The 19,124-nt window shown below is 42.9% G+C and overlaps 2 protein-coding genes and 1 long non-coding RNA gene across 4 annotated transcripts; 2 read left to right on the top strand and 1 right to left on the bottom strand.

The window, feature by feature from the left end:
- The first annotated feature begins 2,458 nt into the window (after window positions 1-2,458).
- LOC100829539 (protein krasavietz) lies at window positions 2,459-8,284 on the top strand. Its single transcript, XM_003577548.4, has 8 exons — window positions 2,459-2,635; window positions 3,895-3,918; window positions 5,122-5,227; window positions 5,759-5,827; window positions 6,330-6,826; window positions 6,943-7,204; window positions 7,618-7,826; window positions 7,936-8,284. The coding sequence occupies exons 1-8, from the start codon at window positions 2,631-2,633 to the stop codon at window positions 8,000-8,002; spliced, it is 1,239 nt and encodes a 412-aa protein (XP_003577596.1). The 5' UTR covers window positions 2,459-2,630; the 3' UTR covers window positions 8,003-8,284.
- Window positions 8,285-10,169: 1,885 nt separating this feature from the next.
- On the top strand, window positions 10,170-11,480 carry LOC100829238. Its single transcript, XR_001407744.2, has 3 exons — window positions 10,170-10,331; window positions 10,722-10,756; window positions 10,920-11,480. It is a non-coding gene; the product is annotated as a protein CASPARIAN STRIP INTEGRITY FACTOR 1 (long non-coding RNA).
- Window positions 11,481-11,645: 165 nt separating this feature from the next.
- On the bottom strand, window positions 11,646-16,818 carry LOC104584557. Of its 2 annotated transcripts, none has more exons than XR_001407743.2 (8): window positions 16,219-16,818; window positions 14,864-15,094; window positions 14,640-14,740; window positions 13,736-14,518; window positions 13,491-13,652; window positions 13,267-13,390; window positions 12,916-13,117; window positions 11,646-12,827 (listed from the first exon to the last, which is right to left on the bottom strand). XR_001407743.2 is itself a non-coding variant. In XM_010239435.3 (8 exons), exons 6-8 carry the CDS (start codon window positions 13,370-13,372, stop codon window positions 12,172-12,174), a joined length of 960 nt encoding a protein of 319 aa, XP_010237737.1. In that variant the 5' UTR covers window positions 13,373-13,390; window positions 13,491-13,652; window positions 13,736-14,518; window positions 14,640-14,740; window positions 14,864-15,094; window positions 16,219-16,817; the 3' UTR covers window positions 11,646-12,171. The 2 variants fall into 2 exon arrangements, 1 of the variants encoding a protein (XP_010237737.1); XM_010239435.3 differs by having other exon boundaries at window positions 13,271-13,390; window positions 16,219-16,817.
- Window positions 16,819-19,124: the final 2,306 nt, after the last annotated feature.

Raw genomic sequence — 19,124 nt, 5'->3', positions numbered from 1 at the left:
CCTGCGCTCGCCGCCGCCGCCTCCTACCCCCGCAGCCCGCCTCTGCCCAGCCCTCCTCGTGCGCCCCCTCTTCCTTCCCTTCCCCTGAAACCGCCGCCTCCTCCTACCCACCCCCACGGCCCGCCTCTTCCTAGCCCGCCTCGCCCCCCCCCCCCTCCGCACGAAGCACCAGGGTCCAGGTATAATTCCGTCCCTGCACACTATGTGCTCGATGAAATGTATGTGTAAAATTTCTTACTGTTTCTACATGTGGCGTGAATAATTATGCAAGTAGCTGATGGTGTCCTCCCAGAATTTGGTGATGCTCTACGAATTTCTTTTCATGCATCATTCTTTTTCTTTATTCTTTATTTCAACAAGCATTGAATCAGTTATGACTGATCTTTGTGTGCGGTAAAGTCATTCCTTTGGTTCTCATTGACTTATTATATGGGTTCAGTACTTTGATTTACTTATTTGTATGTTGTCTTCTCACTATATATGCCCTACTGGATGCTCTTCACATTCTATGCACGATGATGAGGCTTTAACAGCCAACTGATTGTGCAAAAGTATTAAAACTCAGATGAATAGAAGTAGCTACAATTTTTTTGTTCAAGTTTTATCAAGTGAGAGAGTGCATCAAGATCAAGAAATGAAGCTTAATACACATATCTTCGTAATGAAATAGATGGATATTTGTATCTCACATGTACCATCTCATATGTCCTGGTTTAGTTCTCCGCCCTCGGTACAATACATATTTTGAATGATGATGATCTCATGTATGGAGTTGTATATCTGTAGGGTGGACATGACTTTGTAAGTGCCAGGTTAATATTTTTGGCACAGTAGAACAGTAGTCAATAAGAAGATGCTTTGAAATTAGTCGAGAATCATGTCGATGCTTATTGAAATCAAGGGGGTATTTTTATGGCCATATGTGTTACAGAAAAGGAAATCATATGATTATTTATGATAAAATTTATACCTGTAGAGTACACGGGAGTGTTCTTTCTTCTACTGCTACTGCTAAGAATATAACTGAATTTGCATATTTCATTGCAGATTCTGCTATCTCAGCAAAAACATGAAATCTGTATATATGTAGATCTCTATCAGTTTTTCAATGAGTCTGTTAAATGTTGCATTACTGTACTTAGAATTTCAGGGAGTGAAGCAACTCATTCTTCTATTTTGCACATGCAGGCTTGATATTGGTGAGGGGAAAGATGTAGATCTTCTCGAATGCCCAAGGGCTCATTTCTCCTCGATATTTGCCTATCTTAATGGCTGAAAGCAGCCGGGCAAGAGGAGGAGGTAAGTGTGTGGGAATAGGTGAAGGAGATCGAGCATAGCAGACCGAGCACACTCATAAGGGTTTTTTCTAAAAAAAATCTAATAATTCAGGTTATGGTTTATAAAGATTCCATTACTAGACATGTAGGCATATTGGTATGCTCCTTTATTTACAGTGTTCTCATATAGCTCGATTTGAATCTTCGTAGATCTTGATAGGCAAAGCTGATCCCAATATAAGATCAGTTTGCATTCCTTAACATATATATCTTGCTCGATTGTGTTAGTTCATTAAACGAATTTTGAAATAGCACATGTATGTCTATGTCTCTGCTCTGTAAAGCCTTCGATTGGTATCCTTGTGCTAAACAAATAGAAGTTTTTCTCTTTCTTACATTCTCCATGATAAAGCCAGTGAACTTCTAAATTTCCTCAACTTGGAAAAGAAATCCAGATCGAGTCAAAGCCAAAGGATGGACAAAATCGAGCCAAAGAGACGGGAGATGAAGGAACTTATAAGGGCATGGACGGACAGAGTAGGGCATCCAAATATAACAGTTGTTTGATCTATGTGTTCTTGTCCTGGCAACGGACAGGACCTGGATTCAATGAAGCTGTAGACAATATCACCCTCATGGAACGAGACGTTCTTGACCGCATAAAACATCGGTGGTTTACCAATTTAATAGAATAGTGGATAATATTGTGAACTGCTTGTATTTTAATTATGCCTTCTAATCTCCGTCGATTTGTAATCTTTTGGTACGTGGTTATAATATATTTATGTGCTCATGATTTTATAGATTGCACGTGCAAGTTTTACATTCCTGCATAATCACAACTATTTAAATGGTTTAACGAAAAAACAGCATACAGAAATTAAATTCAAAAGACACGTATCGTGGGAATCGTGCACGTGCAGGCTCACTAGTGTGTTTAAATTGCGATGTGTAGGCTCCGTACACAGAGGGCAAGAAGAAGCTGTTCATGTAAAATCCCTTCCCTCCGAAAATCCTGCATAAATCCTTCACTCCAAACGGCCTCTTAGCCTTGGCCCAACAGACCGCTCCTTCGTCAGTTGCATTCAGCCCGAGAGATGTTTGGCCCCGGAACCTTTGGCACTCTTCCGCCCTAGCCCACACGTAACTCCCCCTCACTCGATCCCCACCACTTGTTTATTCTTCTTTCCCCGACGCCCGACGGCCCGTGTGCTACCGCCGCAGCACACCCCCGAGAGCTAGGTTTTTCCAACACACCCCTCCTCCCTCGCCTCGGCGGCCGCACCGTCGACCTCCCTCCCGTCGAAGCTCCGATTCTCCTCGACCCCTCCTCTCCGTGCTAGATCGTTGTTTATGAGGTACGGATCGACCGCAATCGCGCGCCTCCCTTTGGATCCCTTCGTTTCGTTGGTGCGTTTGCCCGGCGGCGGATCTGTGGAGCTCAGAAGTATTGGGCTGGATCGGACCGAGGGGCTCTCCTCGTTGTTGATACTAGTTGTTTGTGTTTCGTGGCGATAGTTCCCGATTTTGGTGCTCTGGGATGAGCGCAAGCGATTCTGGGAATTCGAACGACTGGATTTGGTGGTTTGCGCGACATTTCCGCTCTTGGTTTTGATCGGATCCAGCTGTTCTTTAGCCATGTGAAATTTTATTGGGCTAATCCATGTGAAGTAGTCCGCCAAACCAGTTCGTGCGTTTAGATAGATACGTCAGTGGCATGCAAATTTCTTGTAGGATGATTAGGGTTTTCTCGATTTTAGGGTAGTTTAGGGGATTTGACGGTTCGTTGGAATTGTTCAACGCTGGATGAAGTTTCTGTGCTCCTACCAGTTCCTGCCACTTTTCTGAGGTTTCCTCAGTGCTGCTGCGTAGGGATTCGGTGCCCAGTAATTGGTTCCCTGATATTATGATGCCATCGTCAGAATGTTTATGAGTTTTCCATTGATGGCAGTGATTGTTTCCATTTCCATGGTTTAGTGAATTTTTACTTCTTACGTTTTGATGCCTGGACTAAAATGTCTGAAGAAATTTGATAATTCTTCCTAGTTTCACTTTCATTTGACAAATATATCACCGTTTCCTTTGTGCCTACGATTTTCCTACATGCTAGATGTCATGTGAATATTTCATTTCGCGCATATGAGTATTCCATTTCATCTGATTATTTCAGATTTTCTTTACTGCTGTTTGTTAATTATTATTCATGTAGCTGCAAACAGCTCAAGATTTGTGTAAACCTCTGATTTTATTTGTCTATGTTATATCTGAGCATCTCAGGCGCGGTTTAATGAATTGCATATTTTTGTTATAGCTGTTTCTGAGTTATTGCAACACAGAGCCTAGGATTAGTGAAAACATCAGATTTCATCTCGTCTTACATTTGATGTAGATACTTTTATTAACTGGTATATTAGATCTCGGAATCTCAAAAGTGATTAACAAAATAAGATATAAAAGAACAGTTATGTGATTTGTTCTTGTTTATGATCTCTGCTCTTTGTGATAGCCCAGGTCTCTGTACTTATGTATTTGTCGAGAAGAAATATCTACCTATTTTGTTTTTTTGTTTCATCTTTTTCATGGTATACTCTAATTTTGTGTTCTGAATTTATTGCAGCTCGAAGGAGAAGCCCACTCTTGGGTAATACTCTTGTTTTCATTTATACCCTTGTGTCTACTTTTCTTATCGTTTGGTTCTAACACTACAGATGTTGAGATTATATAATTACATCTGTATTGTGGTTTTGTGATTTAACCTGATACGTGGCTTCCCCGATAGTTATATGCATCTATGATATCTTCAGTCAATGATATGTGGTCAATAGGCATAATGGCATATGTACTTCGTTAGTTAGATGCATCTGTTTTTATCTTCAGTTCATATTCTTGGTTCTACTTAAGACTGGAGAGATCTTTTCTTTTGTTGCATTGAATGACTACAGTCTACAGCTATCAACTATGGAGCGGTGTTCTGAAAGGAGGCCACCTAACACCATCTTGTTGTGCCCGCTTTGTCAATCTATCCCACCTATAACTGCCATATATCTCTGCATAATCAGCCATTAGGCACTAGGTGCTACTCTCTTGCCCGATTAGTGTTTTGCTCCTTTGTGAGCACAGCAGAGCACTGATGGTGGAACAGCATGATCATTCTTCAATGTGAGATCTATTTTTAGTTTAAGCTCATTGGCAATTTTTATGAAGGCCCACAATAGCAAACTCCATATAGTTATTGGTAACCTTTTAACTAAAGCTAATATATTTTCCATATTTCCTTCGGGTTGTTTCTTCCATGTTCAGATAAAGTTATGTACTTTTGTTCAATTTGAACAAGCCCTTTATTAGTGATACATGGCTGCATTCACTTTTAGAATGCCATTTAAGTCCTCCGAGTCACATCACACTTTTAGCACTTACCAAAATATTTTCATTGAGTAACTTGTGTGCAAAGAGATTTCTTTGCTGTGTTCAAGCTGTAGATTTCTCCATATGTTATACAGGCTAAAAGGTAGCATCCTTTAAATTTCGTGCACAAACAGTTGTTTTGGTAATCATCTGGTAGAAATAGTTTCAGGCAAATTGGCCAGTTCCTGATCAACAATTTCATGTTGCATCTATGTAAGTTTTTGTTCACAATATCATGGCTGTAATTCTTCACAGTAACATAAGAAACTTCCTACCTCATGAATGGTATTTGCTTTTCATGGTTATCTTATTTATTGTTGTGATTTACTGCCCATCTCGCAGTTAGTGTCAACGCTACATGTTATGCATACCTGATTCGAGAGCTTATATGATGATTATTTGTATCGTTATACAACTTTGTGTTATGCAAATATTTCAGAGGCCAGCGGATTAAGACCCGCAAGCGGAATATCGCGGCTCCTTTGGACCCTGCATCATTCTCTGATGCAATTGTCCAAATTTATCTGGATAATGCTGGAGATCTGGTTAGCCCTTGTTTGACATACTATTAACATTTAAGCGATTATTAGTACTTACAAGAGATATCAAGCTAGGCTTAATTTTTTTCATAGACATCTAAGCTGTGCTTTTCTCTTAAATGATATGCATTTAGGTGGTTTTAAACATGTGGACATCTCACCTTTATTTCTGTTCAGAAGAGTAGTTGAAGAAAATCTAACCTGTATTTGGCCTGGCATACCTATCAACTGATAATGAAAAGGCATCAGCACTTTTGCCTCTTCTTTCATGAAATATGGTCAACTCTCTAGATTGGTCAATGCAGCTTTTTTGTATGTATCCTAGATTTGTGATAATAATGAAAGAACTGCACTGTACATAATAGACTGGGGTGCTTATTGAAAATAAGCTGGACTCTGGCAATTTTCATATGCAAGCTAGTATGTTATGTAATTTGCAGCTAAACTAACCGTAGGCATTTGGATACATTGCTTTGTTTATGTTTTGTACTTTCTATCCTTAGCAATCAATTCTCAAATCAAGTTTTTCCCTGACAGGAACTTGTTGCCAAAAGTGTCGAGTCCTCAGATCTGAACTTCTCACGTTACGGTGACACCTTCTTTGAGGTATGGTTAGGGAGCTGTCTACATTCTGCATTTTTTGTGTATGTTTAATTTCGTATTATTATGCCTGCTTGCAGTTACCCAGATAGATGGTTTAGTTTTACTACGCTGATTGCTTTTGGTTTTATAGTTTATATTGTTAGCTGTTATAGTATTATTTGCATTTTCGCCTTCACGAATTGTAAGATTTGCAACAATATTAAATTTTTTTAATAATATTCATGCGTGCATTTTTGAAATATGCACATGCTTACATTCGGCATCCACATTATCTGAATGATAGAATATTGGTAGACGATGGACCAAGTGCTTGGGGGCTGATGTCCTTGGCATTCACAAAATTATTTGGCTGGTTTTGTCCTTTTTCTTGTTGGCATTTGAGATTTGTATGTTCAAGTATTCATGTTTCAGCATTTACTCTTGTAGTGCCATAGTTAGCTTGGGTTCTGCTGTGTGCCTTTTCTCTTCATACAATGCAAAATAGTCAATATTTGAGAAAATGCAGGTTGTTTTCATTGGAGTGCGTACTCAACCTGGAACAATAAAACCTGAAGAAGAAGGAGAGCGCCACCCATATTCTCTCATTGATTGTGCAGCACAGCGTGAAGCAATTGTGCCTTATGTCCTCTTTATTCAGAAAACATTACGGAGGAGGCCTTTCTTGATAAAGAGTCTTGAAAATGTTATGCGCAAATTCCTCCAGTCCTTGGAGTTCTTTGAAGAAAATGAGAGGCAGAAACTTGCAATTTTTACAGCACTTGCGTTTTCTCAGAAACTGTCAGGTCTTCCACCTGAAACAGTCTTTCAGCCGTTGCTCAAGGACAATCTTGTTGCCAAAGGGATAGTTCTTTCATTCATTACTGAATTTTTCAAGGAATATCTGAAGGACAATAGTTTGGATGATCTGATTGGACTTTTGAAGAAAGGCAAAATGGAGGACAATTTGCTGGAGTTTTTCCCATCAACAAAGAGAACCTCTGAGGCCTTATCTGAGCATTTCACGTGAGTTGTTTGACAGTGTTTGTTCTTGGTTTCAGTTCTGTTATTATGTTTTCAGTTGCACATGGTTACGTAGCTTATTTTGTTTCGTGCTGATGTTTTCCTTCTACTTTCATCAGCAAAGAAGGTTTGACTAGCCTTGTTGAGTACAATGATAAGAAAATGTTTGAAGTCAAACTCAAGGAGATCAAGTCAACACTGACTACTATGATCAATGAAGAAGCTGAGATATCTGAAGTCACTGAGGTTGTCAAACAACAGGTCAAAGATGCTAAATTTCCTGATATAGAAGTTGTCCGAATGCTGTGGGATGTGCTGATGGAAGCTGTTCAGTGGTCTGGAAAAAACCAACAGCAAAATTCTAATTCAGCACTCCGGCAGGTAATATCTTCGTCTACTCCCTCCGTCCCATATTAAGTGCCGAAATATTACATGTACCTAGACATATTTTAGTATATAGATATGTTGATATTTAGACAGATTTGAGTCACTTAATATGGGACGGAGGGAGTATATTTTTGACTTTTAGTTTCTTACAAGTGCTCACAAGATTGTGACAGGCATATCTCCAACCAAATTTATTTTATACCTGCGCGCGCACGTCTACTAACACATTATTTATTTTTGTTGTGGCAAGTGTTAGTATTTTATGTTCATATTTTTGTCAATAGGCTTTCTAAACATAAACTGCCAATGAGTTGTGGCTGGAACATGAAGTTTAGGGCCAGCTTAGCATTCATTTCTGGTTAGACGTTTAATTACTGGCCATTTAACTTTTCTATTTGCATTTACAGGTGAATGCTTGGGCTGGTCTTATGAATGCATTTTGCACAAGTGGAAAGCTAGAACTGGAACTTATATACAAGGTTCAGACACAGTGCTACGAGGATGCTAAGCTGATGAAGCTGTTCCCTGAAATTGTAAGATCACTTTATGACCAAGATGTCCTGGCTGAAGATACCATACTTCTTTGGTTCCGTAAGGGTTCAAACCAGAAAGGAAGGTAACTACTGAAAAGTAACCTGTTAGACAAATATACTTGGCGTGCTGTGTGTAGGCTCTTATAGTGTGTCAGTTAATATGTTTGAAGCTGCTAATAACTTAATTGGCAGGCAATCTTTCGTGAAAGCGCTGGAGCCTTTTGTCAAATGGCTTGAAGAGGCTGAGGAGGAAGAATAAATTGTGCTACCGAAGATCCCTTGATGTTGCTTTCAGTATTTCCCTATATCCCATGTCTGTTGAGGAAGTGATGTATACTTTTGCTGCTTATTACCTGGCAGATGTTTTTATGATCACATGTTGAACCGAGCCGTTTGCTCTGATCTGCCGAGTTCTATAATGCGTTGCAGGATAAGAAGTCGTTTTGAACATTAATGTACCAGGATTTGGAAAAAATATTTGTTATTGTTACTCAAAGAAATGTTATCATTCAAAAATTGTGACGTACACTGTACCTTGGAAGTATGCATGTTTGTATGATCCCGAACTTCGCACAGTTGATATCAATCCCTCGGTCCTGAATTAACTGACGGGATATACAAATCCACGTCAGTTAATTCTATATTGAAGTTGTAGGAATAACCCCAAATGAAGCTGCTAATTATTCCCTCAAGCTCTAACTCCTGTCTGCATCACTCCTGTCTGCATCACTCGATAAATTTCAAAACAAAAAAATAACTGAACTTGATTCGTCCCTCTGCAGAAGTAGTGTGAGTGGATTCGGCCCCAAGCTTATTTTTAAATTTGGATATATTTAAAAGCTTTCAATTCCGATAACTGGGCATTCCTTATTGAGTGCCTCCAGGCATTGGGCTTTGGTCAGAAATGAAGAGACTGGATATGCTCCTTGTTTGCTTCTTCAACGTCCAGATTCTTGATTAATGGTAAATCGGGGCCTCCAATTCTTCATGCAGGATGACCCGCTTTCTCCCATGATCTTCGTTCTTTGCATTGACCCTCTCCAAAGGATCCTCAATTTGGGAGTCGACATGGGTGTGATAAATCAGCTTCCTATATGCAAATGATACGGCCATCTTCGCCATCCCTCCTCTTCTGAGCTGGCTGCAATTAAACATATTGTGGAAGATTTCGGGACCATCTCAGCTGCTGCTGGCCTCCTTCCCAGCAAAGTAGGAATCTTTCCCATGCAAATATCTTGGCCTTTCATTTCACACAAGGAAACCACGACGGATCGACTTCTAACAGCTTATTGACAAAGTTGCAGGACGCCTTAGCGGTTGGAAAGGAAGACTTCTCACCCCTGCAGGTCGTGCTACCCTCGTCAAATCTATCTTAGTGTCCGCCGCGAGATTCTGGACCAGGCCAGGGTGGAGGCGGCGGCGACCTTGTCGCTCCTCCGCGAGGACGACGAGCGGTCATCGAGGCCACGACGAGGTCCGAGAGGGCGGCGTTACTAGAGGATCTGTGCCAGGCGGAGGAGTTCGCCATGGACGTGTCCGAGGCCATCCTTCGCTCCAGGACCGACAAGTAGGCCGGCGCGGGCGACGAAGCCCTCCGCGTTAGTTATTTATTATAAGTGTTGTATGAATTAAGTTTATTTAGAACTTTGGTTTTTAGATCCAGTGTATGAACTTCGTTATATCTATGTGTTCGTGTGTTCTGTTTCACGAATTGGATTTGGTTTTGTTGCTATATTTGATGAGAATCTACACGCGCATCTTTAGTTTTCAAAATTTTCAGATCTTGGTTCGTTTTTGTTCTGTCCCGTTGCCAACTGAACTGAATACACGAATTCAGCTCAACCAAACCACGTGCGCAGTTTGGGCCAGCCAAGTTCAGCAATTGCTAGAGTTGCTCTTACCACCCCACGAGCATAATAGTGACCACACTACTCAATTTCCTGACCGAAGCGTGACTCATGCTTCGTCATGCACCTACAATTGATCGATTGAGCACAATGGCTCTCCTGTGTTAGGCGCCACCTGGTTAATTAGACGCGCAAACACAGTGCCATCACTAATTCTGCACAATGACTCGGAAACCACGGCATGGTTTGTTTATCTATCTCTGCAACACCCTTTACTGCTTTACATGCCAAGTGGTTCCTTTTGTCACTCGTTCTGGCGGGCAGACAAGGAAGGGAGCAGAGGGCCTCAAAGAACCGGAGCAATCAGGCGCTCCACTAACCGCCTTTTGACGCCTTGAGATAATATTAGCAGCGCACTAGCACTTGCTTCTGCATGCACACTCAGAAACCATGGAGACAAAGTGCTCGTTATCCAGCTTTTGCTTTCCGTTATTTTAATTAAGGAGAATTTTGGACGCACCGATAATCATGCTAACATCGGAGCTTTGCTCGTCAGCTAACTATCTATATAAACCAGGATATGTACTGTTCTAATGCAGTGTTCATAGACATCTTTGTTCGAGGTCGGTCTGAGGATTAGCTTGGGTGGAAGGAAGAAGAAGAAGAAAATGAGCCCCAAAAAAGTTGACAGAGCTTCCATTGTTGTTCTCCTGCTCATCGTGCTTTCGGTTTGTGCCGCAGGTTGGTTCTGCTGTTCCTAATAGTTTGGAAAAAAATCTAGATGTCTTTTTTGGTTATTTGTAAGTTTCGATTAAAAGACAAGGTGAGTGTTCAGTTAGTCGCTGTGTTACAAGTAATTACTGTTCACTGACTCTTGTGACCTTTGTAACACCTAATTATACCTAGTTTTGGTATAAGAATTTTCGAGCAGTAAGTTCAATGATTAAGACCGGTTCCTGTTTGCAAACAAACCTGGTAATTAATAGTCTGCTGTAGATTAAGAAAGGAAGACCTATCATTGAAGGTCGGCAAAGTGTTATTGGTAACGCATCTTTCTAATTCCTAGTCTCAACAGGGATTAAGTTAAGTTTTTTCGTGCGATGATCTAATCGTCCATTGTTGTCTTCGTAGGAGGAAGGGAGCTGGCGGAACAAAAGCTACAAAAGGTATAGTTCGTAAGCACAGTACATTTCTAAATTCCTGCTGGAATTGAAATCCATATATTGTTAAATTCGTCCATATATATAGCAAGCATCTTCTCTGTCCGAACTATGTTTAGAAAGTAAATTCTTAACTGCTTTTCTCACCTGGCATATATATATAATTCAGGACTTCTACAGTGCTGCATCCAAAGAGGGAGCAACAGTTTCGAGCAACCATCCAAGGAACCTCATGGTTAAGACGAACGACTACGGCCGCTACGACCCTGCTCCAGCTTTTTCCAAGCCTCGCTTCAAGCTTATACCCAATTGAACTGCGTCCTGGCTAGCTGCTGCTTTGCTCCTGCGCACAACAAAGATGGTTCAGCTAATTAACAACATATATAGAATATAGTTAGAAGAGACTTGAGGAGTAATGCTATACACATATATGTTTTTCTGTGATGTATTTCGATCATAGATATTATAGGTAATGTATAATGTACTGTAGTAATATTTCAAGATAGGAGCACCAGCTCGGAGCAGCTTACTAGAATCTGTGTAGGGCTGAACCCTGAATGTCACTTGGGGCTTGAATCTGCTCATAGAGAAGGTTACAAATATAGTGCTGGAATGCAACGGGGAGCAGTGGTTGTAAGGAAGAATGGGATAAATATACTTAGTTGTATGAATCATCAACATGGGTGTGTTATATACACACTTTACAAGCACCCTTTTGGGTGTTGAAAAATTAGGCATTTTCAGCAGGCAATTTTCGTTTACATGCAGTATGAAAAGCTTTGGGCCTTGGCCCATTTATCACCAAACTCTGACATTTGGATCCATTCAAACTGACGGTTTATCCTATCACAAGTTGAGAGGACATCGAGTGATTCACCCTTTTGGAAAGGGCTAATGAAGGTGAAAGATGTGTAGTTTCGATATGCCGCTTTTGAGTTTTTTAGACAATATGCCTCTTTTGCGGTTAATGATAGGTAACAGGGGCGGAGCTGGAACAGACGTGAACCTGATGCACACTTCCTAGTCAACCTGATGCATTAGCCTTATTAAGCACATAGTTACCATTAAAAACTTTTTTTACCCTGATGCACATGCATCAGGTATGCCTATGCAGCTCCCCCCCTATAGGTAATGATAGTTATAAGCTTGAGTATCACTGGTCCTAGTTCGTAAGCCAAGTACATTTCCAAATTCCTGCAGGAATTGAAATGCCTACTGCTAAATTAGTCCATAGCAAAAGAGGGAGCAACAGTTCCATGCAACCATGCAAGGAACCTCATGGTCAAGACAAAAGACTACAGCCGCTACGACCCTGCTCCAGCGTTTTCCAAGCCTCGCTTCACGCTTATACCCAACCTGACTAAACGGCGTCCTGCCTAGCTGCTGCTTTGCTCCTGTGCACAACCATATGGCTCAGCTAATCAAAGGTTGATGTCATCCGTGAACCGTGTGTCCTTCTCAAACGCGAAATAGTCCTGCAGCAACTTGTTCCTGGATGATGAAATTTTCCTCGCTTCTTCTCCTAGGTGCCAGTATGATGGGGATGTGTTTGATGATTCGATTGACGGTGTCTTCATCAACAAATCATTTGACTGAGCTGCTGTGGCGTTACAATCTATTGCGCTGACAGTGGCCATGGTACTCCCACTATGCAGAATATCCAGTCTGAGATCCAATGACGGTACACTGTCAATAACTGACCGCGTAGCATCAGTGTGATGGTCACCAGTCTCACGGCTGCTCGTAACTGCCCAGCTGTTGTTTTGATACAGAGCCACCGATGGGCGCACCTGTGAAGATGATACTGCCGTGGCAAATCCTGTGCTGTTAACCGGCATGTTGGGTTCCACTCTGTCAACATCATCCGCACGGATGCTGCAGCCTCGGTGTATCAGTATATCATTCGGAGTTTGCAAAGATAGCTCACACTGCAAATCGTCACTTTGGAATAGGAGGCCCATGAAGCTGATGTTGATGGCCAGTTCGTCTTCTCTGGTTGCTGTGCGCTGTTTTTTTGTTGCACGCAGCTCATCGCTATCAAACTCTACCTGACCTAAGTTGTAACTACTGCCTACACCTGCAGTAGTATACATTGAACAAGTAACATGAGAACGATTGTATTTTCTATATAAAAAAAGATTGCGCCAACCACGAAAGAATCATACCTACGCCACGGCATAACCCGTCGAACGCAGCGTCGTCTGGAAGCATGTTGAATTTGTTTTTGCCAAACTGGCTTGCTATAGCTTCCAGTTGAGTATAGAAGTTGCTGTTAACCTGAGAAAAGGTTTCCGCAAAAAAGAGAGAAAAGGTTGTCATCAGGTATTCCTTCCGTCTCTTCAAGTGTTGGTAAATGTTGCTTTGTGCCTGCACCAAATGAAACAGCTTAATAAACTCAAGATCATTGCTTACCATGGAACAGTATATTAGATAAATCTGTTAGACTGAATCACATGAGCTTGTCTTATATTATCTAGGTGATAGGCACATTGCACTGCGCTGAATAAAATAGGTACCTACATCGTTGGAGAGCTGTAGCATCTGGCACAGCTTCTTCGCAGTCTTCCATTCAGCATCATCCACAGCTTGATCAGTTGCTGGTGATTTGTCTCCACTCCTCATCTCTTGTCTGATTTTTGGCTGCATTTTGCAGGCAGGATCATGACCAAAACATGAGGTTTGCAGATTTAATTTCGGCAGAGTCAATAAGCAGAATGAAAGGATCAAGCAGTGCACTTACATGGGATGCACCAAAATCAGCAAGATGACTGAACACAGATTCATTCTATATATCGGCAGCAATCATCAATTTCAACTTTTCCATCGTTATGTCTTTTATCCTGGGGAAAGTGCCGTCAGGTATATTAAGTTCACCCAGTTTGACACTGTCGAGATAAAATACCTGGAAATATCAAATATACATTAATTGTGTGGCAGCGATTAAAGGAAATCTATACATCACACATCGTACTAGGGGTTGTGTACCTGAAGAAACAGAGAGCATCCGGTCATGTTTGAGACGGATATATGCTTCCTAATATCAGATTTGAGCATGGTAGCTGCATTGCACAACTCTTCTATTATGTATTTTGCCGAATTGAAGCTGTCAATCATATTGGGGTCAACCAGAGCTGGCCAATACTCAATGCTGCAGTAGTTGTGTTCTGTGGTAAGCGGAAAAAGATGCCCCATCACAAAGACGATGAAGGCTGTCTTGAATGCATCAATTTCTAGCTGGTCCATAGTTTCACCGTATTCTTTGAGTAGAATTGCCTCAGCAGCTTTGAGTGATGTCCCTTCCTTACTGTTTATTCCAAGACAACTTCTAACAATGTTTACGGCTGCATCTGACCGATCTAGACTCTTATCTCTAACGTCACGCCCAGCAGCAGGAACGCCAAAGACATTATGCACATCGCACTCACCAAACTTGTAAACACGTGCCTTATCAACAACTATAGACTTTGTGGGTTCATCTACTCTGGTTCACAGCCACTTGGAGAATTGGAGGTTCAGTTTTGTGAGTTGGGGGAAAGACAACAGGCCACCGAACCTGATGCCCTTGACAATGTCCTTCTTCTTTTGGTCGAAGCTGGCAATTACGCTGTAGACAAGCTTTACAGAACCTCTTGAGGTTGCACCGTGGGACGTGTTCATCTGGTTGCCGTTGTCATTGTCGCTCTTAGGAACGCTGTCCTCACGGATTTCTTCCCCCATCTGCACCTTGTCGTCGGTCCATCCAGGTGCGCTGGCGCTGGTGCGGTTATCCTATTGAATATATGATTTTGGGTCAAGAAAATTGGCGACAGAGTGATGGCAGCACATGGGCTTTCTAGGATGGTAATGTCGAATTGCTTGTAGACTTGTAGTGGATTCGAGGAAAGCATACCTGCATATTTGATTGGGCTGCGCCTGATCTGTTTCGAATTTTCATTCCTCCGAACTGAGGATGAGCTCTTTTCGGTTTTGCTGCTCCCTCAAAAAAAGGAACTGCACGCAACCCAAGTTCGTCCCACCGAAGCTTAGTATTCGAGAAACCATATTGCTCGAAACAATAGATTATGGTTTGTGAACAGGAGCAACCAATGGCATATATTGAGGTGGAGAGCTTACCGATTTGTGAATGCAGCCGGAGATGAGTCTGTTCAAGTGGACTCGGTGCTCGCCTCGATTCGACGCTCTTTAGCAAACTGTACCAAGTCACACGAGGAGAACCCCAAACCCTAAACTTCCTGATCCAGAGATCGGGTTGTGGCGGGCTTATGCTGAGACAGCTGAGTAACCCCACTACGGATGGCTACCTCTTGGCATATGACCCACAATTCTCCTTGGACCTACACCTCACTACAACAGAACATAGTTTATGTAACACAATAATGAAACACATAGAAAAATATGTTACAAACTATTTTATAGCAACACTAACACATTATATCGTTTGCACGAGTAGACGGTAACACATACAAGATTAGATCCAAAAATGTGTTACAAGACCATTGCAATAGTAACATATAAGTTTGTGTTAGTCCATATATGTTACAAACTATAGCTACCGTAGTATATCATAGTAACATGAAAACATGTGTTAGTCCAAATGTGTTACAAGTTGTAGCGATAGTAACACATAATTACCTGTTAGTAAATAATCTTACTGACTATATAACTCGAACACAAATCATTCACTCCAAGATCATACATATATTTTTCATGGCGTGCTTGATCAAAATATGGCATCACCGCACAAATAACTGCAAGAGGAAGTACATAGTTCGAGTCTTATAGAAGAGAAGATAAATAACATACATTTTGAGAGATTTGAAGGCTAAACTCCAAGATTTGATATCTTTAATATAAAATAAATACTTCATATTTTCGAGCTAGAATATTCTAATGGATAATATGAAACTACAAAATTTTTTTTGACGTTTTTCTCACACTCCTATGATTTATTATGCAATTTACAATATTTAATGGAAGGTTGAAATAACAAATTTGTTACACACAACCACAGTATGTTATAGATCTGGAAATTACTAGATTTAAAATGTGATCCAATGCAACTGGTTTCATATTTTTACGATTTGATATGTATTTTATAAGTTGTGGACAGTATATGCTTTTCGGATTTAAATAACTCTATTGACAGGTGGGGCCACATTGCAGACCCGGAAACTAGAAAAAGGTCAAAGGGTGCTGGATTTGTTTGGGCTGCTCCGCTGATGGATTCGGCCCGGTCGGGTCAGAACTACGAGAAAAACTACTCTATTGACAGGTTCAGGGTCGAGTGGGCTGAGGAGGTGGCTGGGGCTGGGGCTGTGGCTGGGCTTCGCCTATTGCGTGGCCCACCATGGACGGCGACGACGGGCTTCTGTTCGCCGGCGGTGATGGTCGGTGCTAGGCGCTAGGGCCTACGGCTACGGAGCAGGAAAGGCGTGCGGACAAGAAATGTGGGAGGAAGATTAGCTCACCCGGAACTCGCCTGTGCGCTTGGTCGAGGCGGAGAATGGACCGAACGGCAGCGCGACGAGGAGGTTGCTGCGGCCGGTGAGGTTGACGATGCGGAGGAGCTCCTGGGCGCGGAGGCTTCGGGACGAAGCTCCACTAAGTCGGCCGAGTCGCGGCGGTGCGCAGGGGGCTCCTAGGCGAGGCGGGGGAGGCTCTGGAGGCGCGGCGAGGACGGAGACGAAGTGGAGCGGCGGCTTCGAAGAAGATGGTGACGAGGTGGCCGATGAAAGGCGCGGTTCCGCGCCCAAGGATTCCGGCGGATGAGCGAATCTACGGAGAAACCGACCGTGTCGGTTTCGGCGGCTTAGGTGGAGAGGCGAGAGGGGAACGTGGCCGGCAGAGGCGGAGCGCGGCCATGGAGAGGAGAAAAAACGGCGAGCTTGCTGTGTCGGGAAGAATAAGGGCAGGGGATCTACTTATAGGCCGGGCCGGGGGACGCGGCTCGATCTCCAGATGGTGTATCGGGAAAGATTGGAGCGCCATGAACAGTAAGCGGATCGGCAGAGGAGAAGGCACCCGGCGCGTGCCGCGTGGGCAGAGCTGGCTCTGAGGAAGAGAAAGAGGGGAACAGCAGGATGAAGGATGAGGGAGTGGCGCGGCGCTGGGTGCAGGCGCTGACATGGTGGGACCGGCGGATTGGTGGGGACTGGGGGTCAGCGACTGGGTGTGCGGTGAAAAGGGACGGAGGAGTGGCCAAAGGCGGGTCCTACGTCTCTGTCGCGGATTTGACGCGCGCTACGCTGATGTGGGGCCCATCTGGGCGTCTGGGCTACTGTTCAGATTTTCTGTGGAAAAACAAAATCAACCCGGGTCAAACCCTAGATCCAGGGATCTTGACCAGGTGGCTACTGTTCCATGGGTCCCGCCTCCGGCCCACTGCTCCTCTTTTCCATCGGTCGCCAGCTCCACCTGCAGCTCAGGATGGAAAAAAAACCGAAAAATCAAGAACTGAAACCGATTAGACCGAAAACCGAAAAACTGCATGAAACTTCTGCCAGAAAATAAAAAATCCCGAAGTATTTTGGTCAATTTGGTTTCTGGTCTTGGTTAACCAAACAAACCCGAAAAATCCGAAGTATTCATATGCCACGTGCATGTCCGCCCCTACTAGGCCAGGAAAGGCCTAGGAAGGCCGTCCGGCCCAGTGCCCCAGTCCACCGAAACATTCAGGTTGCTTACCCAGTTCCCACCCACGCCACCCGATCGATCTCCACGCCATCCGGATCGATCCCATCCCGATTCCCCAACTCCCGTTACTCTACCGGCCGCTGCTACCAATCGCCCACGATGGAGATCCAGCAGCCAGCCACCGGCGCCCGGCGCCTTCTCCTCCCTCTCTCCTTTCCCGGCGGATGGTTCCATCCTCACTCTCTGAAAGGGAAACCTTACCCCTGTATGGGTTTTGATAAATGATGACAACATGGTTGAGGAATTAATGAGTTACACGGAGTGTTTCAGGTTTTATTTCCTCAGAAGAGTTGGTTTAACCAGCATCGACGACCCCTAAAATTGAAGTACAGGTACCGGTTTGAAGTATGAAGAACTCAGTGAAGAACGGAGAAGAATGTGAAGCATAGCTTTCTTCAGAGGTACTTTATCCAACGGGTCACAACGGCTAGATCGGCCGTGGCCAAGGCTATATAAGACGACCCTCCCCGAACGGTTTCGGCAGGGATCCCAAGGAGATGTTTTGAAGTATACCTGAGAAAACCCTTAGAGTTGAACTGAGCGGGAAGAATGGGATCCCCTTCTAGCCGAACACTTGAAGCTTGTTACTCTTGGTGATTGGCATCACCTGGACGGTTAGGAGTCAGTGTTGAAGAGCAATCGAAACTTGTGATTCGCCATCAACCAGTGTGTGAAGGTCCAGAGATCACCTCAAGATCTACCACGAGTAACTGGGCGAGATTTTGGTCTTAGTTCGGGAGAATTGGGTGGACTTGTGTGTCCGCGAGTCTTGTGTGACTCAGCCCCCTCAACGGAGATGTAGGATTGTGCCAACAATCTGAACTTCGGAAAACAAATTCCCGTGTCTTCGTGTTCTGGTGATATCGTTCATCAATCTCATACTTTCTCTTGAAGTACAACTGTTCATATTGTTCTTGTCTTCACTGCTACTGCTTAACTTATTCATCTTTCTTCATTCCGCTGCAACTCTAAAATTTGCTAAGTAAAATCTCTGTTGTTGAAGTACTGTGACTGTCTTCAGTCTTCAGTCTTCATTTTGAAGAAAACTTAAAATTGGTCACATTCATCCCCCCTCTGTGACGTACTCGATCTTTCACTTGGTATCAGAGCAAGGTTTCCTTGTTTTGGTTTAACCACCTGAGGAAGAAGTATGTCTAAGGAAGGGAAGTTACATGTTCTTAGCAGTACTAATTATGTTTTTTGTAAAAATCGAATTAAAACTCACATCATATCTATTGACCCTTGTGCTTGAGAAGCAGTCACAAACAGTGTTGTTGTTCCTCAGGGCCCCATCTCTGGACATGATGCTATTTCTCTAAAGAAGTATCAAGCGAACGCCAAAACCTGTGATATCATCTTCTCAACTGTCAGTGATGTTGAGTTTAACAAGATTAGTAACATTGTTGATGCCAAGAAGATTTGGGATCTTCTCGCCGAAGTCCATGAAGGGACAACCCCTGTCAAAGATTCTAGAGTTACTCGCCTCATCAGTCAGTTTGACAGACTTGTGCTTGAGCCCAATGAGACTGTTTCTTCACTCTATGATCATATGAGCACCATTGTGAATGAACTGAATACTCTTGATGATCACAATATCACTGACTTGATGCAAAACAGAAGGTTTCTTCGAGCTCTTCCCATGGAGTACACCACTGTCTGTGAATTGATCAAGTATCGGCCA

The sequence above is a fragment of the Brachypodium distachyon genome, chromosome 4 (genome assembly GCF_000005505.3).
Source record: "Brachypodium distachyon strain Bd21 chromosome 4, Brachypodium_distachyon_v3.0, whole genome shotgun sequence".
Lineage (NCBI taxonomy): Eukaryota > Viridiplantae > Streptophyta > Magnoliopsida > Poales > Poaceae > Brachypodium > Brachypodium distachyon.
This window is presented reverse-complemented; position numbering and strand designations above follow the sequence as displayed.

Bases quoted from the DNA above. Each gene is read 5' to 3' on its own strand.
- LOC100829539 (XM_003577548.4), top strand. The intron at 3,919-5,121 runs GTAATACTCTTG...CAAATATTTCAG, and splicing joins AAGGAGAAGCCCACTCTTGG to AGGCCAGCGGATTAAGACCC. The intron at 7,205-7,617 runs GTAATATCTTCG...TTGCATTTACAG, and splicing joins CTAATTCAGCACTCCGGCAG to GTGAATGCTTGGGCTGGTCT.
- LOC104584557 (XM_010239435.3), bottom strand. From the start codon at position 13,372: ATGAGGAGTGGAGACAAATCACCAGCAACTGATCAAGCTGTGGATGAT. The intron at 13,118-13,270 runs GTAGGTACCTAT...CATTTGGTGCAG, and splicing joins TGCTACAGCTCTCCAACGAT to GCACAAAGCAACATTTACCA. The intron at 12,828-12,915 runs GTATGATTCTTT...ATACTACTGCAG, and splicing joins CGGGTTATGCCGTGGCGTAG to GTGTAGGCAGTAGTTACAAC.